This window comes from Aspergillus tubingensis (assembly GCF_013340325.1).
Source record: "Aspergillus tubingensis WU-2223L DNA, scaffold_1, whole genome shotgun sequence".
Taxonomy (NCBI): Eukaryota; Fungi; Ascomycota; class Eurotiomycetes; order Eurotiales; family Aspergillaceae; genus Aspergillus; species Aspergillus tubingensis.
The window spans coordinates 493,452-521,019 of NW_023336275.1; the positions used below are offsets into that span (position 1 = coordinate 493,452).

General features: G+C 51.8%; 11 protein-coding genes across 11 annotated transcripts; 7 read left to right on the plus strand and 4 right to left on the minus strand.

Annotated features, from left to right (window-relative positions):
- Window positions 1–368: 368 nt before the first annotated feature.
- AtWU_00170 (putative sterol o-acyltransferase (APE2)) lies at window positions 369–2,237 on the minus strand (the record flags this gene model as incomplete). Its single annotated transcript, XM_035495286.1, has 6 exons — window positions 369–395; window positions 453–494; window positions 549–804; window positions 858–1,562; window positions 1,620–2,063; window positions 2,119–2,237. The coding sequence occupies 6 exons, from the start codon at window positions 2,235–2,237 to the stop codon at window positions 369–371; spliced, it is 1,593 nt and encodes a 530-aa protein (XP_035351179.1).
- Window positions 2,238–3,297: 1,060 nt separating this feature from the next.
- AtWU_00171 (translation initiation factor eIF2B subunit alpha) lies at window positions 3,298–4,416 on the minus strand (the record flags this gene model as incomplete). The annotated part of the gene is made up of 2 exons (XM_035495287.1): window positions 3,298–4,312; window positions 4,379–4,416. The coding sequence occupies 2 exons, from the start codon at window positions 4,414–4,416 to the stop codon at window positions 3,298–3,300; spliced, it is 1,053 nt and encodes a 350-aa protein (XP_035351180.1).
- A 359-nt stretch (window positions 4,417–4,775) lies between these two features.
- On the plus strand, window positions 4,776–6,347 carry nuf2 (kinetochore-associated Ndc80 complex subunit NUF2; the record flags this gene model as incomplete). Its single annotated transcript, XM_035495288.1, has 4 exons — window positions 4,776–4,877; window positions 4,934–5,194; window positions 5,266–6,180; window positions 6,234–6,347. The coding sequence occupies 4 exons, from the start codon at window positions 4,776–4,778 to the stop codon at window positions 6,345–6,347; spliced, it is 1,392 nt and encodes a 463-aa protein (XP_035351181.1).
- Window positions 6,348–8,457: 2,110 nt separating this feature from the next.
- AtWU_00173 (MFS transporter) lies at window positions 8,458–9,726 on the plus strand (the record flags this gene model as incomplete). The annotated part of the gene is made up of 1 exon (XM_035495289.1): window positions 8,458–9,726. One exon carries the CDS (start codon window positions 8,458–8,460, stop codon window positions 9,724–9,726), a length of 1,269 nt encoding a protein of 422 aa, XP_035351182.1.
- A 612-nt stretch (window positions 9,727–10,338) lies between these two features.
- Window positions 10,339–12,924, plus strand: AtWU_00174 (AP-3 complex subunit beta; the record flags this gene model as incomplete). The annotated part of the gene is made up of 3 exons (XM_035495290.1): window positions 10,339–10,378; window positions 10,455–10,612; window positions 10,681–12,924. 3 exons carry the CDS (start codon window positions 10,339–10,341, stop codon window positions 12,922–12,924), a joined length of 2,442 nt encoding a protein of 813 aa, XP_035351183.1.
- An 821-nt stretch (window positions 12,925–13,745) lies between these two features.
- Window positions 13,746–14,911, plus strand: AtWU_00175 (serine/threonine-protein phosphatase; the record flags this gene model as incomplete). The annotated part of the gene is made up of 3 exons (XM_035495291.1): window positions 13,746–13,761; window positions 13,815–14,048; window positions 14,199–14,911. The coding sequence occupies 3 exons, from the start codon at window positions 13,746–13,748 to the stop codon at window positions 14,909–14,911; spliced, it is 963 nt and encodes a 320-aa protein (XP_035351184.1).
- An 806-nt stretch (window positions 14,912–15,717) lies between these two features.
- On the minus strand, window positions 15,718–16,700 carry AtWU_00176 (rho GDP-dissociation inhibitor; the record flags this gene model as incomplete). The annotated part of the gene is made up of 4 exons (XM_035495292.1): window positions 15,718–15,848; window positions 15,921–15,969; window positions 16,032–16,354; window positions 16,610–16,700. 4 exons carry the CDS (start codon window positions 16,698–16,700, stop codon window positions 15,718–15,720), a joined length of 594 nt encoding a protein of 197 aa, XP_035351185.1.
- A 1,968-nt stretch (window positions 16,701–18,668) lies between these two features.
- On the plus strand, window positions 18,669–20,252 carry AtWU_00177 (KilA-N domain-containing protein; the record flags this gene model as incomplete). The annotated part of the gene is made up of 5 exons (XM_035495293.1): window positions 18,669–18,729; window positions 18,842–19,050; window positions 19,115–19,277; window positions 19,327–20,173; window positions 20,228–20,252. The coding sequence occupies 5 exons, from the start codon at window positions 18,669–18,671 to the stop codon at window positions 20,250–20,252; spliced, it is 1,305 nt and encodes a 434-aa protein (XP_035351186.1).
- Window positions 20,253–21,100: 848 nt separating this feature from the next.
- AtWU_00178 (cleavage polyadenylation factor subunit CLP1) lies at window positions 21,101–22,934 on the plus strand (the record flags this gene model as incomplete). Its single annotated transcript, XM_035495294.1, has 3 exons — window positions 21,101–21,238; window positions 21,337–22,099; window positions 22,153–22,934. The coding sequence occupies 3 exons, from the start codon at window positions 21,101–21,103 to the stop codon at window positions 22,932–22,934; spliced, it is 1,683 nt and encodes a 560-aa protein (XP_035351187.1).
- Window positions 22,935–23,350: 416 nt separating this feature from the next.
- On the plus strand, window positions 23,351–24,331 carry AtWU_00179 (chitin deacetylase CDA4; the record flags this gene model as incomplete). Its single annotated transcript, XM_035495295.1, has 1 exon — window positions 23,351–24,331. One exon carries the CDS (start codon window positions 23,351–23,353, stop codon window positions 24,329–24,331), a length of 981 nt encoding a protein of 326 aa, XP_035351188.1.
- Window positions 24,332–24,437: 106 nt separating this feature from the next.
- Window positions 24,438–26,711, minus strand: AtWU_00180 (uncharacterized protein; the record flags this gene model as incomplete). Its single annotated transcript, XM_035495296.1, has 1 exon — window positions 24,438–26,711. The coding sequence occupies one exon, from the start codon at window positions 26,709–26,711 to the stop codon at window positions 24,438–24,440; it is 2,274 nt and encodes a 757-aa protein (XP_035351189.1).
- Window positions 26,712–27,568: the final 857 nt, after the last annotated feature.

Here is a 27,568-nt window from a genome sequence, read left to right on the forward strand (position 1 = left end):
AGTACATGAGTCCATCTATACCATCAACACTTAAGATAGACCAATCTATTATCTTTCTCTTAACGCAAAGTAGTCCTTCTCAGAATATGACTGATAAATGGAAGAAAACATAATGTAAGACGAAATATGCAATAAATCCGACGGATGATGTACAATGCCAAACCAACAAGCAGGGTATATAGAATGTAAGCGTGCATGTATATGTGTATGGTAGTATATATGTAAAGCGAAATGATAAGAGACAAGCTCAAACGATAATGTACGTCGAATATGCTATGTTACAGACTCGGAATAAGATGGGGTGGTGCCAGGTAGGTCGCGGGGAGATTTGTAGCCAACTGCTAATAGGGATTTTTGGCTTCGTGCGTCTAGACGAGGACGTAAAGCGCACACATCTGCGGTAGGTTAGAGTTGATCGAGAAGTCCGGGTGTAAAGTTGTTAGTAAGCTTACCAGTGATAATCCGAAAATCATAGATAGCCAGAAGAAGAGGTTCTGGATTGAGTCAGTATTTGGTTTGGGGCACAGTATTCAGGAGGGGAAAAGTACGTTTAGTGTTGTCTTTCCTCGGACGTATTTGGACTTTTGTACCGCAACGATGGGTAGCTGGAGCATCATCGCTAAGAATCCGTAGCCACGGAGCTTCTTGGTGATGCAGCTCATAACCAACTCGTGGGCAATGGCGCTGACGAGAAAAGTGATAAACATGGCGACCGGCTTGGAGAAGTTTGATAGCGAGGGAAAGTATACATGGCGGCGGAGGAAGTGGTGAACTGGGATGTTCCATTCGCGGGAGAACTCGAGCCTGTAGCCAAATTAGTAGCCATCATCAAAGAGGCTTCATAAGCTTCCACTAACCAGTCGCATGAATTCCACCAGTCTGAGTAAAAGTGACGATCAGCGAAACAAGTTAGTTCCGCGAAGGCGCCCAAAACATATTCGAAGATCACCAGGAACACAAGAAGAAACGTGACCATGAAGGGGAACAGAAGCATGCTGATGGTCTCCGCGAGAATCAGGGCTTTTTCGGCCGCGCTTGACACCTTGTGCAATTGGATATTGGCCTCTGTCAGGACAGGGAGGATAAACTCTTCGCTTGTCAATGTCAATAGGAAAATGCATCCGAAGATAGCCAAAGTCTTCAAGCCGATTTCGATCCACCGTCTTTCCTTGCTCCGAGGATATTCCAACTCGTAGCAGAGAGTGGGGCAGAATACAAAGTCGACATAATTAACAACGGTAAGATTCTGGGGATAGGTGACGTTTCCCATAGGAGAGGTGAGCTCTGTGGCCAAGTCCTCGCGCAATTCAGCGATCGACTCGGAGCGCGCATGGTGGCTCGCACGCCGGGCTACCGAGCGTCGACGGGGGGATGCATCTGGGTAGGGGATTGGCGCTTCCAATGAGACTTTCCCTGGCTTGTCGAGCGACGCTAGTCGACGCTGCGTCTCACTCAGATGACCATTGTAGAACGCATAGGAGTGCACCTTCATCAGAATGGTTAGAGTATGAAGGGTGAAGAAGACCTGGGCCGTCCAGGTCCAGCGCATCATAAACGGCCAACTACGAGCCTGGTTAGCTGCTGCATCTAGCCGAAGGTACAGTGAGATGCCAACTTACTTGATCCATAGAATGGCCCAGCCTGCCTCGAAGATGCTTTGCACGACCATGCCACCTCTTCCCCAACGCATCAAGCTACCGCTCTTTCGTATGAGATGGTGGAGCGGCAGGACCACTGCGCTACTGACCACCATGGCCACGTCACTGAACCCCATGGACCACACATTTTCTGACAACAGGCTCCATACTCTGATCCTCAGGGGATAGCCAGTATCCTTGATATTCCGAAGCATCGTAGTAACGACCATGATAAACAATGCAATCCAAAACAGGGTATAGAAGCCGCGGAAGTCGCGGTACTCGCTCCGCGGGTCAAAATGAGATACTCGAGGAACATAATCGATTGTATAAAATATTCGAGTCCGGGCTCGTGCTTGCTTTCTTGCCGTGGAGATTGAATGCGCGGAGGGGGGAGCATCGTCGGGGACCGGGGTTGAGCGACCACTAGTAAGGAAAGTTAGCACCAGCCATTCTAGTAATTCCGTATGCAAGTACTTGCCTCGAATCAGCTTTCTCCAAGGGGGAAATTGCCGTTAAATCGTCTAGATTCTTCGACCCCGGAACGGCACGGGGCCGTAGTAAAGGGGAGCCATTAGGTGGTTGAACGGCCGAAGACATGCTGCGGGCAGGGAAAAGAGCAATAGGAGAAATTCGTCGGTTCACATGGATCCAAGGAACCGGAGAGCCAGCACCCCAATAGTTATATAGATAGACGAAATCTGACACATGCAGAAAGCTGACACAGGCAGGAAGGGGGGTGAGTGCTGGACGTTTGAGGTGGATCCTATAGCAAAAGACGGAGTATGACCGCGGGCTGGTAAGGCTGGCTCGTGCAGCGGCCGATCAGCAGAAACGAATACGAAACTGCGCGCAGACAAGGAGACGTAGGGCGGAAGTCTTTTGCGATCGACGGTATCAGGTGTACAGGCTTAATGCAGGGAGTAAGACGAATGACACATCATGAACAAGGCTTGGAGCATGGTACAGTAAGAAAATGAAAGCCAATGGCGGCTGCAGGGGGGTAGATAAACTACATGGTAGGAGTTCATGAACAAGATGTCCATCGCGGAATGAAATCATAGGGGGAAGCCATTACGGAGTACTTCCAGCCTAATATGGCAAGTCCGTTGCCTCCTTCACCGCCTACTGCCTTGAATGTTGAATGAGGATAGCCTCGGCAGAATCCCCCGCAAACCGTATGGCTTACAATACAAATACAAACAAACATACTATGACGCAAGTATAGAGCAGGTTGGCTCACACGCTTCGAATGTCTCACGTAATTCATAGGCAAGAATGATGACTAGTAGTCAGCTACATCTGCCCCCTTAAGACAGAAACACCACTAACGCGGTGAGGCGTACTAAGATTATCTTAGTGTGGCATGAAACAACGGCGGCGGGTGTGGCTGTGAATAGCCAATATGCCGGGATTCTGCATTTTGTATATTGAAAGATAGTAATTGCTACGGTCCTTGTCGGACTTGTAAGCCTAGTTCTATTCAGCTGTTATTTTCTTTGAGATTTGCAGACAGACATCACATTGCAAACCAATAAACACCTTGAGTATCCGGAGATATCATGACCTTAACGCCAATCCGCTTCATTCAGTTTTTAAAAGACATCACAAGCTCCACGCCTCATGCCTGTATGGAAGGGCGCGGAATGGAAATAGAGAATTAGAACCAAATCTTGATCAGCTCCTCACTGACCGCACTTGGCGTCAAGACACCGCTGTCGGTAATCAAGGCAGAGATCAGATGGGGGGGAGTGAAGTCAACTACATCAGCACTGTCTGCCGTTTTGACGGCCTTGGCAACAGCTGCATCCGTAGACAAAGCTTGCTGTTGCTTCGCCTCGTCGGCAACATCTTCTTCAGTCTTGAAATCGATCACGCGCTGCTCAATCGGCAAATCATACTGGCTGAGCGGGTAGATACGGACGAACTTGTGGCTCTCCGCCACAACGTAGAAGGGTTTGCCCATAGCCTTAGCAAGAAGACCAATCTGGTAGGTTCCCATGCGCGACACGATTCCACCGTTTTCAACCACACCCTCAGCACCGACAATGACAGTATCGGCCTTGCCCATCGAGTATGCAACAGCCGACTCCGGGATCGTAGCGACAGGAACTCCCTTCGCCCGGAGAGCGCGCACAGTCTCCATACCCTCCGGCTCATCGGAATGCGCACCAGTACCCTTCGCCGATGACAGGACATAGATCACCTTGAACCGCACTGCCGATGGGCCGCCCTTTTCATCCGCGGCCTTCTGTAGCAACGAAGCGACAACTCGCGATCCTCCGTTCGTCAAAACTGTGCTTCCATCGCGTACAAAGCCTCGTCCAAACGCCGCGATCTTGTCTCGACTCTCCTTCGCACGTCTAATGAACAACCGTCCGTTGGACAGAAGATGCGCCCTAATCGCGTTGAAATCACCTGCGGGCCCGAGCTGTCCGGGTCTCTGCAGGGTAGTGATCAGGTACCGCTGGAAGAGGTCGGTTCCAGCGGAGAGACCAATGGGGTTCGGAATCGACTGTTTCAGGTGTGCAGTAGATTTCTCGAGAAGGTCGAGCGTCTCGGATATCGTCGAGGAGGGAGAGTTTGTAAGGAGTAGTACCAGAGCTTCGATAGCTGCAATTGGCATAGTCAGGTCGGGGTCGGAGCGGAGCAAGTCATTGTAGGTCGCGACAATGCTGGAAAGAACAAATATTAGCGATCCAAAGGACTAGAACTTCCTGGATGTGAAGTAGGTGACTTACTCGAACGGCTTGGCGGCGGCCGATGTGGGAGCTGCCATGATGTCTGAAGAACGCCGAGAAGCGATAATACTCCGAGAAGTTGAGAGCCGTGAGCTGGAAAACCTCGCGTTCACAGCAAGAAAGCACTCTCTAACACTGGTTCACTGTCCACAGGTAATTCCGCTGTGGCCGCCGCAAAGAGTCATCGAAAAAGGGAAGCGTGGAGTAAGTTTGCATTGTTTGTCTGCAATGCCCCTCTCCCACCGCGCTAATCCGCTTCTGGTTGCCATGCGAGTCCTGCGCAGTAAACAATCATCATAACATCCATCGAGCGGGCACCAATCTCGCCACCACTCTGCCTTGGCCGTGTTCGAGTGATTTCTGTAGCTCATCGTCTTAGCTTGGACTGCGAGGAACAATGGCGTACGGCAGCCGAATGAGCCAGCAATTCCATGGCTCCCAGCAACACCACAATAGAGGTCGCAAAAAGGAGGATGATAATGATGCTCTCATGCGCCTGGTCAGTTCACGGTCGAACAAGGCATCTTCGCTTACAATATCTAATACTGCTAGCAGCCGGACAAGGAAATCGCAGGATGCATTAATGACATCGGCATCCCTTTCACCGCCGCCGACTTGATCAAGCCAAACCCGCAACAGATTCAAATGGTCTTTGAATGGTTTGCTGAGCTCCTCATGAATATGACACGCGAAACCGTAGAGCCAGCGATGCGAGCTGCGGCGGATGATATCTGCGGCGACTACCCCGACATCGTACCTACTGACACGCGCAACCTCATGGGGTTCTTTACCAGCTTACGGCGGTTGATGATGGAGGTGCGTATGAACCCGCTTTATACTAAACCAGGCGAGCTCAGTTGGATCTAACACGGCATACGGAGATATAGTGCGGTGTCAATGATTTTATGTTTACCGATCTTACCAAGCCTACTCATGATCGTCTCGTCAAGATATTTTCCTACCTCATCAACTTTGTCAGATTCCGCGAATCTCAAACGCCCGTTATTGATGAGCACTTCAACAAGGGCGAGAAGGTCAAATCGCGCATTGACACCCTGTACACGGAGAACCAGGAGATGGAGCAGCGCCTCGAAGAAATGCGCCGGACTATGAAGGCCAACGAGGCACAAGTGAAGGACAAGGTACGACGTAACGACGAGTTGAAAGCGCGACTACTGGAACTGCGGCGCAACCAAGAGCGAGTGGCCGAGATGCTAGAAAGAGCCAAGGCGGATAAGGCAAGACGGCAAGCGCAACTCGAGGAGAAGACAGAAAGGGTCGTTCGTACGCGGCAAGAAGTTGAGAAACTGCGTCCTTATGTAATGGAGAGCCCCATCTCTCTCCAGGCCTCGTTGAGTGAATTGTCGGAGAATCTCCTCCGCGAGAAAGCGCAAATCGATGCGATGGAAAAACGAGCGAGGGCTCTGCAAACATCATCAGACACATTTACGGTTGTTAGTAACGACGTGCAAGCCTGCGTGCGCCTTCTCGAAGATATATCCGTGGAACTGCAAAAGGAAGATGATGAAGAGTCAAGGGCCTCTAGAAATAGAGAAGCCATTTCCGAGCGAGGGAACAATGTTAGGGAGGTGGAGCAGACCGAGAAGTTGCTGCAGCGGCAGCTGGCACGATGGAATGAGAGGATCGAGGCTCTACGAAAGAATGCTCAAGAAAAAGCGGAAGTAGCGCAGGCGCGTATGGAAGAACTCCGGGAGGTCCAGAAACAACTCAGGGAGGAGCGAGCTGAAAAGCAGCGCGACATGGAGCGGAGGAGAATCCGGATCGAACAAACTGAAAAGAAGGTAAATATCGCTTGATTCCTTCGGCTTTACATGCTTTACTAATTCTTCCCCAGATGGCCGATCTCAAGGAGAACATTGAAAGCGAAATTCAAAGCGCTCACGATGAATACTTGAAGTTGGAGTCACATATCAAACTCTATATCACGGACATGGAGAAATGCCTATAAGTTTGGGAATTCATTACGGTGTCAAATCGGGAGTTTAGGGCTGGTTCAAGGATACCCGTTTGATTATGGGGGTTTACATTGTCTTATATTACATATCTTGCTCTATTACTGTCATTCAAATCGTCAGAGGTCTATAATTTTAGTGTCTGTAATCGGAGCCTCATTATCATTAAACTCAAACCACCGCTGCACGACCCTTTTAACTGGTACTCCACCCCCTCGATACGAAGTACTTTCCTCTCCAACCCGCATAGAGCTGTTCAACAACGGCACCTGCGTATGCCATGAGACCTCCCCCCTCCCACTCCCCATAGAATCACCAACATCTCTACATTCACACAGCACAAGATCCATCCCCCCTCGATCCGCCACCTCCACCACCGCCGCAAACGTCCTCGACAACCCCTGAGCAGAGAACTCCGAAGTAGGAACATGTAAAGCCAACGGGTTCAGAATAGCCATCAGAGGTGGTGGTTGTTTCGTCTGCCTTTCCTTCTCCTCTGTAGTAGTAGTCAACAACTCTCGTTGTAACCCTACACCACCTTCCGGCGATCGTACCACAGACAAATACGCTCGAAGATGCTCCAGCGTAGGGCAGTACACTAACTTAATGCTGCTTGATTTGGACAGCACCCCGATGGTGTTTTTGGTAAGTATGTGATTATGTTGATTGTGTTCTTCACTTCTGGAGCTTGAGGCGAGTAATAACTGTTCTAGGAATTGTTCCTTCGTTGAGCATATGAGTAGTATTGTGGTGGGGGCATCTTGGGTGATGATGTGTTGGAGGAAATCTGTTATGCGGTCGCTGGTGGTGTAGATTTGTCGGGTTGGGGGGTGGAGGGTCATGATAGATAGTATTAAGTAGTATTGTTCGGGTGGGGTTGAATCTGTGGATGAATAGTAGAGGGATAGATGGTTTGTTAGGTGGATAGATGGACGGGTTGGAATGCATTAGCGCTGAGCTATCCACGTACTTACCTACCACTACTAGACTAGTGGTTAGGTTAGGATTTGCAGAGGGTGGTTGAACCGTTTGATGTGGGGATTCTGATTGGTGCTTTCAATTGCTACCGCAGCATTTAGTACTATAGAAGAGGGAGGTTCGTTTAGATGTATACAACGTGACCAATGTTCTTCAATTCTAGTAAGTTCGATAACGCAGCTCAGTCAGCTGCAATGGGCTAATCGTATACCTACTTACCTGAACTATTTTCAGTTGGTGCTAAGAGTCAAGATAATATATCAGACAACAATCACACGCCACCTAGTAGGTTTAATTGGAACCTTTCCTTATTCTTCCTAGTACGGCTAGGGACTATCAGCGCTTACCTGCTCCGTCTATGATCATACACTAGTACTGTTCATGTCATCTTCTCCTCTAGGCATTGAAGACAAGCAGAGGGTGTGTCCTATCAGCATAATGAGGCGTGGGAAAGTACTTGATTAGCTTCGAATCAAGAAAGGTTAAAGCAACTGATAACCGGAAGACACTATAGTAGATGCCTCCACACTTAATCTAAGGTTCCATCATAACTGGAGACTATCTACAGGGGTGTATAGATAGCCTTATGCACGCCAAGCTGGGGTACGCCATTTCTATGTTAGTCGGACAGTTACAATAAGTGCAACGATGGTATGACTCAACCAGAGTGGTAGTCAACTAGATACTAGATCCCTCTCAATTACTTTGCCAATGTCTTCATATATATGGGACTCAATGGGCCTTCTAAGATCACTACTTATGTATCTAGTATGCCATTCATTCGAAGACAAACTGTGGCATCGCTTCCTCTTCATTCTGTTTCGTATAATAATCTTTTCAAACCCTCCTGCTGGTGATGAGCAGAGATGTGCATTCTGAGAAGGGTGGTGGCTCAAGCTACACGATGACAGCGGCTGTGCCTGACCACGACGCCATTCATCCTTCTACCAACTTTTCGGAGACGGTGCTGTCCAAGAACGGCACAGCCGACGACAATTTAGTCGACCCCGAACAGACTCCATCATCAGCACCCATAGAGGTTGACGGTGGTTATGGCTGGATGTGTGTGCTGTGCGTCTTTCTGGTCAATGCTCATACTTGGGGGATCAACAGTGTAAGGCCTCACTCATGGTCTTTGGTGTCTTTCTGGCCCACTATCTGGACACAAATACATTCCCAGGAGCATCAGACCTCGACTATGCCTTTGTCGGAGGCCTCTCCCTCAGTATGGCTCAATTCATCGCGCCAGTCGCAACCATCACGACTCGAATGTGGTGTACAAGAGTTACCTTGATGATCGGGATCACATTGCAGACCGCGGCATTGTTGGGAGCGTCATGGGCGGGTCAGATTTGGCAATTGTTCCTCAGCCAAGCTCTGTGCTTTGGATTTGGCATGGGCATGCAATTCAGTGCTACTGTTGGCATTATTCCTCAGTGGTTCACCCGCCGTCGGTCCCTTGCCAATGGTATTGCAACGGCTGGATCGGGAATCGGAGGCCTTATCTATTCATTGGCTACAAGTGCCATGATTCAGAGATGGGGCATTGGCTGGGCTTTCCGCATCCTGGCGGTCGTCTCCGCTGCTGCGTGCGGCTTCTCTGCTATCATTGTAAGGGATCGAAAAAAGGCCATTGGAGCTGTTCAAATCGCCTTCCATACAGAGCTTTTAAGAAGACCAGATTTCCTGCTCACTTTGGCCTGGGGTTGCTTTGGCGTGTTGGGCTACGTGGCCCTTCTGTTCTCCATTCCCGACTATGCAACCACCGTAGGCCTGACCGCATCTCAAGGCTCAATTGTTGGTGCCATGTTCAATCTTGGAGGAGGCCTTGGGCGACCTGTTATAGGGTACGTCAGCGACAGCTTTGGACGGCTGAACACCGCTCTCGCTTGTACCTTTTTGGCTGGCCTGTTTTCTCTCGTCATCTGGGTCTTTGCCAAAGATTTCGGAGTCCTTATCTACTATGCGTTGATTAGCGGTCCTTTTGCTGCGACCTTCACGACTACTGTAGCTCCAGTTGGCGCGGAGGTTATGGGATTACAACTCTTGCCATCTGCATTGTCGATCTTCTGGCTTTCAGTCGTCATCCCGAGCACATTTGCTGAACCGATCGCTCTTTGGCTACGCACCGACAACGGAACTAACTTCCTGCATGCCCAGATATTTGTCGGCTTCATGTCCATGGCAGCATGCATTTGTCTCGGACTTGTGCGAGCATGGAAGATATCAGCGCTTTCCAGCTCTGATGCTGACGGCGATCCTCTCAAGCAGGAAACCCAGATCAGGGACGACGATGCCGTGCCGCGAGAGTCCGTTGTGGGAACGGCGAGCAGCGTGCCCAGTATCACAAGTAAAGCGAAGATTGTGAAGGGACTATTCACGATGGCGAGAGTTTAAATCATGTAGACAAGATGTCTGGGATGAAGGGGTCATCCTACTTCACCGTTCTACGGATAGGAGCCAGTTAGCCAACTTCGTGGCTTCAGGCCACGATCCATCACCTGATGTTAATATATAAGCAGGTTTTGCTGGACTTCGCTAATCACGTCATCTCTCTTCAGCATATTACTTCCTCCAAATCAAAACACGACGTAAAAACAACAAAAGGAGTTGCCATGCTCTAAAGCGACTTCTCAGTCACACAGACATGACGCCGCAAGTCATGAGCCTCTCCCATCGAAGGCCGTCGAGACATCTGGTTGTTTACTGGAGGTAAAATAAATAGTAGAGTCTATGTAGAAATTAAATATCATTGATAAGAAGATAAATCAGGGGGGTGAACGATAATAAGTTCTCCTAATCTCCTGCTTGGTGATGGTTACCGAGATAGCAAGTGGGATTAGCGGATGATGGAAAGTAGCCGTAGTTAAGCACGTTACCCAATCGTCATGTCAGCTGCCCGCCCGCCGCCGCGGAACTCCCAACTTCCTCCAGCTCCCCTCTATTAGGGACACCCCCTCCCCAGGTCTGATCTGTCATTGCGTCTATGCGAAGGACCTCGGGGCGAAAATGGAGACCATTTCCAGAATATCCACGATGCTGGAAACAGGTAATGTCACCGCGGACAGTTGCTCGCCAATTGTCCTCCGCATCTGGACAAATCAACTAACTGATCGTGCGAGCAGCTCGTGAGCTCACCCTCGAAGCAGCCCAGTCAGCAGCCCTGAGTAAGGGGTCTAGCACGGGTTTATCGTCTCGAAATTTGGCTACTGCTCACATCAAAAAGCTTCTGGATAGTCGAAATGACCGGGAGGTCCTAGATGGCATGCGCCGGGTGATTACGGTATGGCCCCGAGATGCCTAAATGCAAGAATCCATTGTCTAACGCTCTTTTGGTTTTGCGCCATATAGTTGATGTACCGATCCGAACCCTCCCTTCCTTTCTTCTCGGCTGTGGTCAAAAACGTCGCTAGTTCGAATCTTGAGGTCAAGAAGTTGGTCTACATCTATTTGGTCCATCATGCGGAGGCGGAACCGGACCTTGCACTCCTATCTATCAATGCCATCCAGAAGTCGCTTACCGATCAGAACCCCCACTCGCGGGCTATGGCGCTTCGTACAATGTCCGGAATCAGAGTGCCAGTCATCAGTCAGATTGTGTCCCTTGCAATCAAAAGAGGCTGCGGCGACATGAGCCCGCATGTTCGCAAAGCCGCAGCACTGGCAATCCCAAAGTGTTATCGCCTGGACCCGAGTACACTCCCTCAGCTGATTGGGTATCTTACTACTTTGCTTGGTGATAGCCAGTACTTTGTCCTCGGGCCTGCTGTCGCCGCTTTCCTAGACGTTTGTCCGGACAGGATCGATCTCATCCATAAGCATTACCGAAGCCTTGTCAAGAAGCTCGTCGACATGGACGAATGGAGCCAACTCTCAACACTGCGTCTTCTGACCTTTTACGCCAGGAAGTGCTTCCCTCGCAAGGTCCAGAAAGGCAAACAGGCAGTTTCTGAAGGCTTCTACGAGGACGATAAGGCGCCGGAGAGCAATGGTGATGATAACGAGCATGAAGTGCTTGTGCTGGATCCTGATCTTGAGTTCTTCTTGCGTACTTGCAAGCTGTTGCTACAAAATCGCAACTCCGCTGTGATTGTTGGCGTTGTCCGGTGTTTCCTTTACCTCGGCACTCCAGAGTATCTCGATGCCGCCGTTGGTCCTCTAGTTGCGCTGGTTCGGAGCCCACAGGATACGCAGCACGTTGCGCTATATAACATTGTCGCCGTTGCCCTAAAACACCCCAAGCCGTTTACGAAATACACTACGCACTTCCTGGTCCACGCGGTAGATCCGCCTCATATCTGGCGCCTCAAGCTGGAAGTACTCACTTTACTCTTTCCCCACTGCGGGCTGCACTTGAAAGGCGTGATCCTCAGCGAACTGGAACACTTTTCTCAAAGCTCGGACCCAGACCTAGTGCGAGAAAGCGTGCGTGCTATAGGACGCTGCGCACAGAGTGAACCTCGAAGTGCTGATCATTGTCTCCGCGTTCTTTTGAGTCAAGTCACGAGTCTGGACGACAACCTTGTTTCAGAGTCGTTGACCGTTATCAGACACCTCATCCAGCAGGACCCACCTTCACACGAGAAGACAGTGATTCAGCTTGTCAAGCATTTGGGATTAACAAAGAATCCCGATGCCAGAGCAACCATTATTTGGCTGGTCGGAGAATTTGCCGGTGTCGCGCCTGAGAGAAATATTGCGGCCGATATCCTGCGCATTCTGGTACAAGACTTTGCAAATGAATCCGAGGCCGTTAAGCAGCAGATCATCCTCCTGGGGGCTAAGGTATATTTGCATCATCTGTTGCGAAACCCTCCAAAGGAGGTGCCGCCACCAGAGCCCAAGCCTGAGAAGATCGTCAACGAGTGGACGGAGAACGAAGAGGAGCGGAAAGAGGATTCAGGCGACAAGAAACCGCAGAGTGATGAACCCGAAGAAGATAGGATGACGCTGCTTTGGCGGTACCTTCTTCTCCTTGCTCGATATGATCCTTCCTACGATCTCCGCGACCGTGCCCGCCTATACAAGGCTTTGCTCGCTTCTCCTTCTTCTACACAACTGGCTAATCTGCTATTACTTGCCCCGAAGCCCGTTCCACACGCCCCAAGCCCGTCAGAAACACGCAAGGACCTGCTGATCGGCTCCTCGACCCTCGTTGTTGGTCCCGACGCTGGAATGCTTGGCTTGAATGGCTATCAAAGCCTCCCTGAATGGGTTGAGTCCGGACAAGAGCCCGACCCACGCCTCCGAGAGAACGATATTAAACCAAACGTGGTAGATAAGTCCTCCTTGACTGCGGGCGAGCGGCTTGATCGAGCCCTTAAGGAGCATGAAAGTACCGCTGCAACTTCGGGCAGGCAACGGGATGGTCGCGGAGTAGCGAGTGCCTCCTCAGCGAAGGGGAAGTCACTCGACCAGTGGCTTGAGGAGCCCGAGACGGAGACGGAGGAAGAGACAGAAACAGAGGAAGAGGTAACCGACTCTGAATACGAGGAAGTGACGGACGAGGAAACGGACGAAGAGGAGGAAACAGATGAAGAATATGAGACGGATGAAGAAGAACAGGGGCAGAGTGCAGGACTCTTGAAGCAGTGATACCCAATTGGAGAGATGGGAAGAGCATTTGTACAGATTAGCTGCATAGACCAACTTGATATACTTCCAATTCTAGATGTGACGGCCTGAACTCCGTATTCAAATACTTCACTCTAGTACAGAATATGGGTGCTGGCAGGAGATCTTTCGCACTTCCGGAGCACCAGATCTCAAAGCCATTATGCATAATGTAGCCTTCTGATAGTTATATGCTGGCAAAGCCACCGAGACAAGCGATGTATGGATATTCACACCTCCAACCGCCAGACTTCATCGATGATGCGGACGGAACAGCAGGCGGTGCCACCCGGCAGAATGTGGCCAGGAATCCCTCGGCGGGTTGAATGGGCTTTGTGCCTGTCGATAATCCTGGTTTGCTTCATCTCCATCTGTTAGAAGTACAGAGTCCTTCCGAAATATGGATTAAGTGCAGCGCAAGCTCTTTGACATTTTACTCACACCCCTCCGAACCCGCGTCTAGGCCCTGCTCTTCCCACATCGGTCACAGGTCCCCCCTTGTGAGACGCTCACTCCTGCTCCTGCGTACTGTGTGCCGTTGGCCATGATGCGAGCTACTGCAGGAACCTCTCACACAAACATATCCCTTCGCGAACCGGAACGACTACTATTCACTCTCCGCTTATAATAGCGGTGTTTTCCAGCCGTTGATCATTTCTCCTTCCTTTTGGGCACCTATACACGACTTACGGTGGACTTCTGAGCCTCCATTTTCTATTACCGAGCGCAATCGAACATTGCGCACTGCATGAATATACAGATATCTTTGAATCTTCTGAGTTGATTAATATATCTACTCCGAAATGCCTGGATTACCAGGTAAGCATTTCCCCCCTCTACTCGTCCTGTGCGGCCCCTCACCGTTGGATCAGCTAGTATCGACCTCGACGAGTGCATTGAGAGACTCTACCGGAAAGAGTTGCTGGCAGACTCGGTGATCGAAGCGATATGCGCCAAGGCGAAGGAATTGTTGATGAAAGAGAGCAATGTCGTCCACATTGCGGCTCCGGTCACGGTGGTCGGAGATATCCACGGACAGTTCTTCGACATGATTGAGATATTCAAGATCGGAGGATTCTGTCCCAATACAAACTACTTGTTTCTTGGTCAGTATTCCGCGTGATATTATACTGGTGGTTGGCGGGGAAAGAAGGGAAATGGGCAGCAACAAGAAAAGGCGTGCCGATCCCCAGACAGAATACGGTTTAGGTGTGAGCATGAGTGCTGACGGACGTTCTTTCTTCCAATACAAACAGGCGACTACGTGGACCGAGGCTTGTTCAGCGTGGAGACCATCTCCCTCCTCGTGTGCTTGAAACTGCGATACCCCCAGCGCGTCCATCTTATCCGCGGCAATCACGAGTCGCGTGGTGTAACGCAATCATACGGATTCTACACGGAATGCGCGCGCAAATACGGCAATGCCAACGTCTGGCATTACTTCACGGATATGTTCGACTTCCTGACCCTCAGCGTGGTCATCAATGACCAGATCTTCTGCGTCCACGGCGGCCTATCCCCATCCATCCACTCCATCGACCAAATCAAAATCATCGACCGGTTCCGCGAAATCCCACACGAAGGTCCCATGGCTGATCTAGTGTGGTCGGATCCCGACACCGAACGGGATGAATTCTCCCTGTCGCCGCGTGGAGCGGGCTATACCTTCGGTGCGCAGGTGGTCCGCAAATTCCTCGAGGTCAATAGCATGTCGCATATCCTACGGGCTCACCAGCTGTGTCAGGAAGGATATCAAGTTCTCTACGATGACCGGCTCAGTACGGTCTGGAGTGCACCGAATTACTGTTACCGGTGCGGAAACCTAGCTAGTGTCCTGGAGGTCAGTGATACAGGCGAACGGTATTTCAATATTTTTGACGCCGCGCCGGAAAATGATATCCATCGGGGCGAGCAGCAGGCGCAGCAGAACAAGGATGGCCAGAGTCCGGTGATTGACTACTTTCTGTGATACCCTTCTTATCTTTTTCCTTTCTATTTTCTTCTTTCTCGATTCTCTTTACTTTTTTTGCCTGAGGTTGCTTTTTTGCTGTTGTTTTGCTTCTTTCCCTTTCTCTTCTTGTGTCTTTTTTTCAAACCCACATCCTCTTACAAATCATTCATGGATCTTCTTGGGGAGTTTGGTAAATATCACAGGCATTTATAGACAAATATCCCATGGTGCGATGTACGACAGCAAGATGCAGTTTGAAAATTTAGAAAATTAGTCAGTCACACATAGGATTTCTGGGTTCCCAGAGGGGAGAAACAGAAAAGAGAAAAAGGCCCAGGACAGGATAGGACCGGGCCGGGCCGCACGCAAAACGGCCCTTGGTATGTATGCATAGTTGTATGCGGTTATCGGGAATGTATGGTAGATAGGGCGATAACTCTGTAGATGGAGGAAACCATAAACCCAAACACATAACATATATTCGGCAAGAGTGGGTACTAGTAGTTATTCTTTAAACAAGAATTCTAGTAGACAATGAAAAGGTGTAAGATATAATATTGTATTCCAGAACTCGGACAATAGTAAAGATGCGGATAGGTAGGTAGGTCCAACGCTAGTAAAACTGCGAAGAAAAGGCAGGGATATGGTGTGATGTGCTTGCGCTTTCTCATGGAGTATGATATGGGTAGGCAGGGAAAACAGTTCATAGTTTCATATATGAGAGGGAAAAGAAAGAGAGAAAGAAATTTGTGATGGGAAAAGCCAGAAAGCAGAGCCAGTCCGACTGACTATTCTTCTAAACGACAAAATTCATTTCATTCTTTCTACCAGTCCTTGGCGATGTCGAAGGACCACTCGAAGTGGAGGTGGGTGTGGTTGTCGTCGTCGACGAACTTGGATACAGCGTTGTAGTGGCCACGGGAGATCATGCCCGAAGGGGCTTCCTCGGCGTTGACTGGGAGTGTGTTAGGTACGGATCCCTTTACTGTGGAGTTGGATGGGGGAGGGCAGTTAATGGGCAGCTTACATTTCTTCTCGTAGAAGGGCTTGTCGGTGGTGCTGGGGGCGTAGCTTCCCTATAAGCGAGTGAGTACACGGGCTTACATCCTGCCACGATGGTCGCAATTAGAGCACTTACCAGCATCTCCTCGTCCTTGCTAACTCTGATACCCTTGCGCTTTACTACCTGAAGGTACTTAAGACCGCTCAGAACCTCATGGTGCACCTGGAAGACGACCTTGATGTGGAAGACGGCACCCTCCTTGATCTTGAAGGGCTTGTCCTTGAGGGTGTCGAGCGCATTGGGAGTAGACAGATCAATCACAACATCGGGGCGTCCTTCCACCTCCAGGGCAAGGGACTTGATGATGCACTTTCTGGGGTCATTGGGGTCGCCAATAGGAGTTCCAGTGGCCAGACCCAGAGAGGCCTTCCAGCGGTTGAGAGACTCGTCATTCTTGTCTGTGGAAGATTCGAATTAGACGGGAATCAAGGCGGGTGGATGGTTTCAATGGAGAAAATAGGATTATGCAAGAGACACAATTTCCAGTTTTAACGGTGGAGTGTCAGGAATGCTTGCGATGTACGTTTGACGGGACTGGGGCAGCAAGCAAGGGGGCGGCGGCGATGTTGGATGCCACGAGGCTACTATCACGGGGAGTGGGAGGGGTATCGGATTGCCAGGGAGAGGGGCAGGCGAGCGTAGATAGCACATACCAAGGTTCTGGTACTCTTCAATGGTCTTCTTCTCTCCGACCTTGAAACCCTCGGTCTGGGAGGCAACGAGATCTTCTTCGTGCTCGGGCATGATTATTGTTGTTGGTGGGGTATTTGGAGATAGGGGGGAAATGGGAGGGAGAATGCTGATATTGCTCCTCGCAAACGGGATATATAGACTAGGAAAAGGTGAGTCTTCGTCAGAGGAGACTAAGGAACATCGCACATCACGTACCAGACGATAGGAATACAGGAAACTGCTGAGGAGAGAATTGTTTAGGGATGTTTTGGAGTGGAAGCAGTGGACTAAAGTAACAAGTGGGGGGAAGAAAGGCGGTGGGAGGAGTGGATGGGAGTGGATGGAAGTGGATGGGCCAGACCAGACCTTCTTCTTGCCTGGTGTCCGCCGAAAGATTAAGGGGAGCCAGAGCAATCCATGGAACAGGCCACGCAATGGGTATTTTTGGAACGGATGATAATTTGGGGATCTTGATCCTTCTTTTGACTTCATGATCCGGATGAGAAATGAGAAACCACGCTAGGTTGCTATACAAACACCGAGGTCCACCTCCCTGGATGGATTGCCGGAGATGAGATGTCATAGAAATGCACCAGTCTGGTATCTACCATTGAGTATTAACTGCATTTGGAGGTGAATTATTTACTCGGTCTCGATTGGTTTGAATGGGATACTATCTTGGATATACTCATATAGATGCTTGATAACAATCCAGTTATCTGCTCAGTTTAAGCCTCTTTATCCGGATGGCTGCCGTGCAATTTACAGTAGCTTATTTCCTCATCCACGCCTAATTCCCGGTGATGAAGTCTGACTCTGACGATTGGGCGAGAGATGGTGGGTTTGCGTGCTGTACTTAATTCATCCAACTCGATTGAGGCTCTCCTATTATTATCCAATGTGCTTCAAGATGTACCTAATGATACTAGTAGTGGCTGGGCTGAGCTACCCTACTACCATATGAATGGCCGTAGTAGTTAGGTTATTTATATCGCTAATATACTAGTACTCACCACATACTAGTACAATAATATGTCTTAGACAAGTCTGGACTTCGAGTGCTCAGGTTACTACTAGTAGTACTAATTACTCATTTGGAAAATTTGCTTCAGCAATTGGAAGAAATACGAAGCCAGCGGTTAAGCTGTTTCATGCTTTGCAGCCATGGTGGGCGTGTTTCATTCGAATCCAGTGCCCCGAATGCACCAAACCCAAGTTGCCTCAATGTCCGACTCACGGCATATTGCGCATAGGCATTATGCATAGTATATGCGGGTGGCCCAACTCAGCACCTAATACAAATTCATGAATTAATTTCAATACAATTGAATCATTGCCTTGGGCTTGAACCAGTAAAGGAAGGTTCTTCTGGTAGAATAAGTAGATACCTTACGCGAACCGCAGCCATGGAACCCATTACAAGGAACCCGAAAACAACAAAAATCGTAATGGATGGGCGTCACGGGGACAACCGGCAGCGGTGAGGCGTCAAGGCAGCGATACCATGATGAGCCAAACACGTCACAACAGATACCGGGGGATGGGCCGGCACCGCAGATACTTGCTGTTTTGGCTTGCCCCGCCAAAACCTAAAATTATGATTGGTTCACTGCTGCAGTGGTGTCACAGTAGCGCGGTACTGTGGGGGTTCCCAGACGGTCACAGCCGGTCACGGTGGGAATCAATCGCCCTCCCCAATTTGCTTTCGATTCCCTGATTATTTTCCTTCCCCTACGCATTTCTTTGATCCTGCTTATCGAACCCGCGCCCTGACTTCCATTCCATTATCACCTGGGTCGTCGCGGCTCTCTGCCTGAGCGTTCCTATCCATCACCCGCTCATCTCAACCCGCGGTGTTTGTCTCTGTGCGCCCTCTTGTGGTGCCGTGTTTGCTTTCGCGACCTACCTCGCCTGGAGAGCGCCGACAGACGCGCCTGCAACGTGGCCGCCGTTTTGGCGACGCATCTTCTCTCATCACCAACCCTCATCCGATACCCCTCGCTTCTCCATTGACCCTGCTCGCGAGCCTGATCATTAATCATGGTGCGCTCATTGCCGAAGAAAAACAACCCTCTCATCCTTGCGGACGTGGCTCCTGCTTGTAAGTTATTACTCCAGCTAGCGCCCGAGCTCAGACTCGATCGTGGCATGCCGATATCTCCACCAAAGCGTGCGCAGACTAATCTGTCTCCTTCTACCTCCTGCGACATCAGACGATGAACTTCTTTCGCGCCGTCGTCTGGGAAAGACCAACCTCGCCGTGAAACCCACCCAGGTTGGCACGTCAAATGCGACAAAGCCTGAAAACCTCGGCCCCTTCGAGTATGCACACTTGCGCGCGCCGCTGCCTAGAGACCTCAAGGGCTCCGAGATCTTCCCCTCACACTCTCCTCAACAGCATCCCGAAACCTACTTTTTGATGGTAAGGATGGCCGAGAATGAATGAAACGTGATGTCATAGAATGGTTGTTGACCTGTCGCTATAGAGACGTAGCAAAGATGGATTTGTCAGTGCTACCGGAATGTTCAAGATTGCCTTCCCTTGGGCAAAGCTCGATGAAGAACGGTCTGAGCGGGAGTATCTGAAGACCCGGACAGAGACTAGCGAAGACGAGATCGCCGGCAATGTTTGGATCTCGCCTCTGCTTGGTAAGTATCACACTTCAGCAGATATGAACATTGTTCTGATTACTTTCAGCCCTTGAGTTGGCAAAGGAGTATCAAATGTACGACTGGGTTAGGGCCCTTCTCGATCCTACCGACATCGTTCAAAGCCCCTCGTCCGCGAAGAAGCAAATTACCCCGCCACCTCGGTTTGATTTGCCGCCGATCGAAGCCCCGGCCATTCTCACTGCACCACGCCTCCGTAGGGGACGGTCTGCTTCTCCAAGCAAGAAGTCGACCTCCCCGCGTAAGCCCCGCCAGACTCGCGCCATGAAAGAGGCCAACGCTGCGGCGACTAGTGCTGCCAACGCCAGCCTTCAGTCTTCTTTGGACTTGACGGCTTCCACCGTGGAGTCGGAATCGGTCACCGGCACCGTTCATCAGAGCGTTGAAGTGGACGGCGACGAGAAGCCCGCTCCTACCCCGAAGAAACCGGCATCCGCATCCAAGGCGAAGAGGACGGCTGCTCGTGCGGAAGAGCCCGAGGAGAAGGAGGAGCAGGAACGTGAGAAGGTCAAGGTCGATGTTGAGACCAACGCGGAGACTGTTGACGAGGCCAAAACCTCCCAGACCACCGTTTCCGTTGAGATGCCTATCAGCCTTCCTGAGGCACCGTCTGCCGCCGATACCGAGCAGATGATCGCCAAGGCGAAAGAAATGGTAGAAGAGGCGGTCAAGCTTCAGACCGAGACGGCGGAGCCCTCGTCGGCCAAGGCAGCCCAGAAGCGCAAGACGGAAGTGCTCAGCGACGATGACGAGGAAGAAGATGAGGAAGCCAAGACCCTCCGTGTGAAGAGGGCTAAGGTTCTGGAGGAAAAGCTCAAGCAGGAGCGCGTGCGGAACCGTGCTCTTGTTGGCGTTACGGCTGCCTTTGCGCTTGCGTAAGTCTTGCATGACGCCAAATCTTTCAAGTATATTGCTAACCTGCTTTACAGCGCCTCGATTCCGTATTTCTTCTAAACACCCTAGCCAATCTGGAAGCAAAATTGTCGTGATTATGCGCCGTGTCGGCTTGCCCACGTCCAGCTCAAGTTTGGACAAATCCGCCATCGATTCCACCCCCTTGGAAAATCTCCCCCTTATTCCCCAACTGCTATGGTTTTGAACGATGCTTAATGGAGAAACAGCCGAAGCTGTTCCTTATCCGTTCACAATTTGCCCCTACTCTGGAATTCATCCGAGTTCAGGCTTTGGCCAATCCACCCGAGCGCATCACGATCCCTAAGTCCCAATTGAAGTGATTCTTGATGTATCGTATTGGCCGCGAATATTTCTTTACTAATGATGCCGTCTGGGTGCGAGTGATGTGGTTCGCACGGGGGATTGGCCGGTGAGGTCCTGGCGATCGAGGAAAGCCTTGGGTTCGTTTCGTTCATTATCTATGCCGTTTCTTATTATCTCCTGGATACCTGATATACGCCTCTATAATGTGGTTTTCTTTTCCTTTTTCTATTTTCTGTTCTACACCATTTGGACCGGGGCTGTACCCTGGAGTCGTGATGCAATCGGGATGGTTTGACTGGATTGTGTTCGGAGTTATGTCATTGTTAGGTAGATTTGCAAATGATGGATATGCAGTAACTATGAATTGAACATTGCCCTAGTAGATATTTTGTGTAGCACTTAAAGTATAATATAGATAATTTAAGATAATAGTAAGATGTCCTGCGAACGCGAACCAGTCGGGACGGTTCCGTCCTGCAAACAGGCTAAACATCGTCATTCTCTCCGCCTGTTCGGAGCTCTACCAGAAACTCCAGTCCGCATACCACACTCCAGATAACGAACCCAATTATCCAGGCGATGCCATGTCGCTCCCCGGTCTCGATCTAACACAACCCTCGGCGGACCGCGAGTTCGCCCCCGCCCCGCCCTCTCAGATCAGCCTCTCCAAGGGCTCCGAGTGGCGGTTCGAAGTCGCCTTTGGCACGACCGTCCGCGTAAAGGTGAGCTACCATAACCCCCGCTCCTCAAGCAATCTCCATATCTCCCCAATTCACAAAAAGAGACAGCTGACTGACATATCTACCACCTGGAGAACTAGCTCTTAGCCGGAACCGCCGAACTCTTCGGTACCGAACTAGCCCCCTCCCAAACCTACACCTTCTCCGGCACCAAAGCAGCAATCTACACCTGGCATGGATGCACGCTAGAAGTCAGCGCCGGGGAGGCCATCACCGGCCTGGACAGTCTCGCCCCGGGAGGAACGAATGGAACAGCGACGCGCGGACTCGGCGCGGGCGGCTGCCAGAGCGAGTACGTGGCGGAGGAAACACCGATGATTGAATATGCGAACGTGCATTTTGCGTTGGAGACACTACGACAGGAGGCCAAGGCGACGGGGAAGGATGGTCCGCGGGTGCTGATTCTCGGACCTGAAGATGCGGGCAAGACGAGTCTGTCGAAGATACTGACGGCGTATGCGACTAAGGTGGGCCGGCAGCCGCTGGTGGTGAATTTGGACCCTACGGAGGGAATGTTGAGTGTCCCGGGGACGTTGACGGCTACGGCGTTCCGGACGATGATTGATGTTGAGGAGGGCTGGGGAAGTAGTCCTATGTCCGGGCCGAGTGCGGTGCCAGTGAAATTGCCTTTGGTGTATTTTTATCCGATGCAGAATCCGTTGGAGGCCGATGGGTCGGTGTATAAGTCTATCGTGTCGAGGTTGGCGCTGTCGGTGACGGGGAGGATGGCCGAGGATGAGGATGCTAGAGAGACGGGGATTATTGTGGATACGCCGGGGATTTTGAGTCAGAGTAAGGCTGGGAATGTCGAGATGATTAATCATATTGTGACGGAGTTTGCGAGTGAGTTTTTCCTGATCCTGGTGAGGGTGTATGCGCTGACATATTTGGCACAGTTACGACAATTCTGGTTATCGGCTCCGAGCGACTGTACAGCATTATGATGAAGAACTTTGATAACAAGCCTACGGCTAGTGCGTCTGCAGCGGCGTCGGATGAGCGCATTTCGGTGATCAAGCTGTCCAAGTCCGGGGGTTGTGTTGATCGCGATGCGGCATTCATGAAGGCTGTCAGTGAGTCGCAGATCCGGACATACTTCTTCGGCAACCCAATCCCTTCAACGGCATCGGCGGCGCTGTCACTATCTGCGTCGTCGTCCTCCACGAATGTTACGTTGTCGCCGCATGCGCAGCAGCTGGACTTTGGCGCTTTAGCGGTCTACAACTACACCATCGCCTCAGCAGAGGAGGACGAAGATGAGTACGACCCGTCGCAGCTGGGTACCGGCGATGCCTTCCTCCCCGGTGGAAGCAACGACATGGACCTGGGACAGACTCCGCAGGAAGAGACCCCGGTAGCACCGACGCTACCTGGGATTGCTGGACCGGCGAAGGAATCGGTGACGCCGGCTGGGTCGTCCAACGTGCCACTGAAGAAGGTGCTACCTCCTGCGCCCACAGCGCTGGCTAATTCGCTACTCGCCATCACACATGCAAGCTCGACGGCCAGCCCGGCGGATGTGCGCGATGCCAGCATCATGGGCTTCCTGTACGTGGCGGACGTGGACGCGGAGAAGGGTAAGATCCGAGTGCTGGCGCCGGTTGGGGGTCGCGTGCCACCGCGGGCGATTGTATGGGGGAAGAAATGGCCTGGAGAGGTGGTGGGATTAGTGGGATAATACCTAGTCACATAGCAGATATATTATGGCAGAATATTGTATTGCATATCCAAACTCCATCTTCTTGTGGTATCTACCCCAGTAAGGTCTAGATCCCTTACATACATACCAGACATGCTCCAACGGGATCGCCGCATACCTCCGCTCCGCCTCCTGACATTTCCCCAATTTCAACCTCCTCACCACATCACATCGTCGAACACATTACATTCACATCAACTCTCCTTGAAATTCCTCCACCGACACATATTCACCATGGCCTGACACCATCCACTCGCTACACCGGCCTTCCACTCCCACCCACAAATACTACACACAACAACAACCGCACCCCAACTCACCTCCGCACACCATCCTCACCACATACCCAAAGAACCGCCCACCCCAAGCACAATCAAAGCAAAGCAAAGCAAAGCATGCCCCGCCTCCACCCAACCTCCCTCCTCCTCTTCCCCCTCCGCGTCCTCGCCATCCCATTCACAACCCTGATCGCACGCATCCCACACCTCCGCTCCCGACACCGCCGCACCCGCACCCTAACCATGCTCCTCCCATTGCTCATCCTCCTCCTCATCCTCCTCGCCCTCCTCCCCCTATACATAATCTACCGACCACCGCACGCCCTAATCCGCTCTATGGCGGAGAAGTACCCGGATACGTTATGGGAGATACCACTCCTCAACAATTCTCCCAACACCAAGAACAAACCAGAAGCGAATGGTGGGAAGGAAGAGAAAGAGAAACTCATCGCCCTAACCATCGACGACGCTCCCAGCGCCTACACCCTCGACATCCTACACCTACTCGAGCAATACAACGCACGGGCGACATTCTTCCTCATCGGATCACAAATCCCCGGCCGGGAAGGGATACTCCACACGCTAGTGAAGAGCGGGATGGAACTCGGGAACCACGCGATGCACGACGAGCCGTCTGTGTCGCTGGGGAGGGAGGTGCTGGAGCAGGAGATGCAGGAGGTGGAGGGGGTGATTGCGAGGGTGTATGAGGAGGTTGGGGTGGAACGGCCGAGGGATGGGAGGGGGGTGGTGCGGAAGTGGTTTAGACCTGGATCGGGGTTCTTTTCTGGGTGGATGAGAGAGCTGGTAAGGGGGCTTGGGTATAGGATTGTGCTTGGGAGTGTGTATCCGCATGATGCGCAGATTGGGTGGGCGGGGGTGAATGCGTGGCATGTCAGGAGTTTGGTTAGGGAGGGGAGTATTGTTGTGATGCATGATCGGAGGAGTTGGACGGTTGAGGGGTTGAGGAAGGTGTTGCCGGTTTTGAGGGATAGGGGTTTTAGGGTTGTTGGGTTGGGGGAGGCGATGGGGATTGTTGATGCTGCTAATAATGCTGCCGCTGGTGGTTCTACTGATGGGGGAGGGAGGTTGATTGATTGATTGATTGATGGATTGGATATCAGGTGTACAGGTATCATCAACACTAACATACAGGCGGGTTCCTGACAAAAACACACACACGAACAGAGAAATACATGGTATCGAACTACTCGTTTCGCTTCCATTCCTCCACGTTGCGCCGCATCTCTCCCTCCACGTCGTATCCTCGACTCGCGTCTTCCAGCAATTCCTCCTCCCGGTCCCGGTAGCGTTGCTCGGCGTCGCGCCGGCGCAGCGCCACCTGCTTCAGATACATCAGGTCATTCGACTGTACCGCCTCTGCGAACTTGGCGCGCATGCGCGGGGAGTATAGCTGACAGCTTGCTTCGCGGCACCGAGACGGTCCATCGCCAGGGAGCAGTCGCATGGAGGTCGAGAACTTGCGCGCGATGGGATGTTTGGCCCGGACCAACGGCCACACCACGTCATCGTAGCAGTCCTCGCACACTGTCAGCTCTGGCAGTTGCGGCATGTAGTGCCACGTGCTGAGGATCCGTCGGTCCCGCCGACAGTCCCGCAGCACTACCTTGCGTCGAGCGTACGAGAGGAACTCCGTTACGTCGGGGCGCAGCATATGTTCCTGGTCGGCGCGGTTGGCCGCTATGTCCAGGCAGTCGATGTACCGGACAAACCGCGGGCTGTCTGTCAGGAAGTCGCAGGCTCGTTCCTGTTTGGTGGAGCTCCGCTTGAAGGTGTCCCGGTGCTGCGGCATCAGGACCCGTAGGTTCCGCACGCATGCAGAGCACACATTGAACTGCGGGAGGTACATGTTCGTTTCCGGGTCCACAATCCGGTACCAGTGCTGCTCAGTGATAATGCGTCCTGGGCACGGCTTGATGCTGAGGGGTGGTCGCGTGATTTGGTGCAGCAGTTCGAGGTGGTCTAGTTGCTTCTTGAGCGTCTGCATCCATGCCAGCCTGGTCCAGGGCTCGCTCATGGAGCAGCGGATTTTCTCTCCACGGGATCGGGGACTGGCTAGGACGAAGTGGTCGCGGAACTCCGACTTGCGCATTTGCTTCATGCATGACGGGCAAATATTCAAATGAGGTAGTCCCTTGACTGTGTGCCAGTCCTGGTATCCGGCGATGGGAGTCGATCTGGGGCAGGGCGGGAGGAAAAACGGCCGTTTGGGCGATGTCTGACGGACAGCATCTTGCGATGAACTTCGATGGCGAACAGCGTCCTGTGAGGAGCTCCGTCGGCGTGGTAGTGGTGGTGGCTCAGGAATATCCTCGGGAGTCCGTGGGAGCGACGAGGACCTCTGCGGCACGTCATCTAGGAAAGATACGGCCCGCCGGGCTGGCAGCTGAGCGGTTGACTGAGGTTTGTCGCTTGAGATTGATCGGCCTGCTGGCTTAGTGGCCAATCCCGGACGTGGTGGAAGTTGTGGTGCCGGGCCTGCAGCTGAGGAGGACGCCTCATGTTCATCCGCACGGCGGTCAGTAGCTGGCTCCTTGGGCGTCGACAAGGACCTAGGACGGGTTTTTGGGGCGGTGCTCTTGGGCGCTGCAGTAACAGCAGGGGTCGTGGATGGCTCCGCGGGAAGTTCAACCGGGACACTGGGTTGATCAGTAGACGGGGGACTAGGCGTCTTCGGCACATCGCTTGAGCCTCCTTTGGCACGGAGTTCTTGTCTCTGGCGGATTTTCTCTTCCAGCCTTTCTGCCACGGTGAGTCCAGTGGGCGACTTTTTGTCCGTTTGAGGCGCGGCAGGTTTGTTCACAGGTTCAGGCTTGGTTTTGGACTTGACTGTAGCCGAGTCGGACTGGTAGCCGGATTTAGTGGCGAGGGCGTCGGCGGAGCGGCCATGTTTCACACTCCCAAATCGCCTGGGCAACGACGGAGTAGACTTGCTTTGTGTGACGGCAGGAGTGCGTATGTTCGAAGCTCTCGAGGCATCCCGGGAACTCTGGGCTGTATCCCTCTTAGGCGGGCTGTCTCTCTGGGCTCTAGTATCCGCCCTGGGGCGGCCTCGCGTCGTAGAGTCCTGCCTCTGAACAGCTGGCTTCTTGGGTTGGTCCTGGGGTTTCTCTCGACTTGCAAGTGGCGCGGACAACGAGACTGCCTGGTCATCCCCGACAAGGTAGAGCATCGGGTCCTGTTTCTCATCCACCGGGGTTGGCGGCCCTACGTTGTCCTCGGAGCTGCTGTCACGGCTGAAGTCCTCATAGATGACGGTCGTCTCCTCATATGAAGAGTAAGAGAAAACATCCACAAGGACTGGGTATTGGTCGACGGTTCCGCGGGAGCAAACACCTTCGAGTCCGGGCATTTCTCCAATTTGGGACGATCCGTGTAATTCGCGGGAGAGGGAAACAGCTTCGTCTTCCACACATGGCGACGGCGGCCAGTGGGTCTTCTTGCGCCAGCGCAAGCTCATCTTGGTGGTAGAATACATTGGTAATAGAAACAGAAGAACAAAGAACTTTTAGCAAAGAAAAGCAAAGCTCCAACGGGAAAGTATCGGTCCTGGGGGCTATCCTGCGGTGGCACGGTGGATCAGAAATACTTTCCGGGCAGTTGGCATCATATATCCGTCGAGCATCGGACTCACTCGAGAAAGGGTCTCGAAAGGATGAGCAAGAAAAAATAGCACACACACACACACACAAGAGCGTTCGGCAAACAGCAATTGGCACGGGAGTGATCCAGATGGAACAGAGAACAGTCAATCAACTTGCAGATGAGACAGTCAGATGGCCTGGGGTCCTTTGTGAGCGGCTAGAATTATGTATTAAGCGATGGAGAGGTTAGTTTCTGATGTACACACCCTAGGAATCGGGGGAGTTGCGAAGAGATTTTTCGAGAGGCTATATAAAGTAGACAGACCCCAATGGGAAACCTGGTCGGGCAGCGCCTCTCCGGGGATGGTGGCCCTATCAGGGCCTGGGCTCAGACATTGGGCGTTAACAGGGAACGAATCAATCCCGCTAGCCCTGAAACATGGCGATCGTGGCCAGACGTCAAGCGTTGGGAACGAATGGATCTCCTTTAGCCATGTCAACAAGGAGTCGCTCATGAAACCATCCCATCCCTATGCAGGTGAGGTCAAGCGTGGTCTGTCAGACTGTGGGACAACCTGTGTTGGCAGATTCATTCATTCGCTATCCCCGCTTTCCGTCGACCGATTAGGTACACTGACGGGCGAAAGAGATTTTAGTCTGCGGGAAAGGCGCCACTTTCGAGTATTGGCGTGGATGATTGTTGGTCTAGTATACAGTAGGCACAGCACGTCGT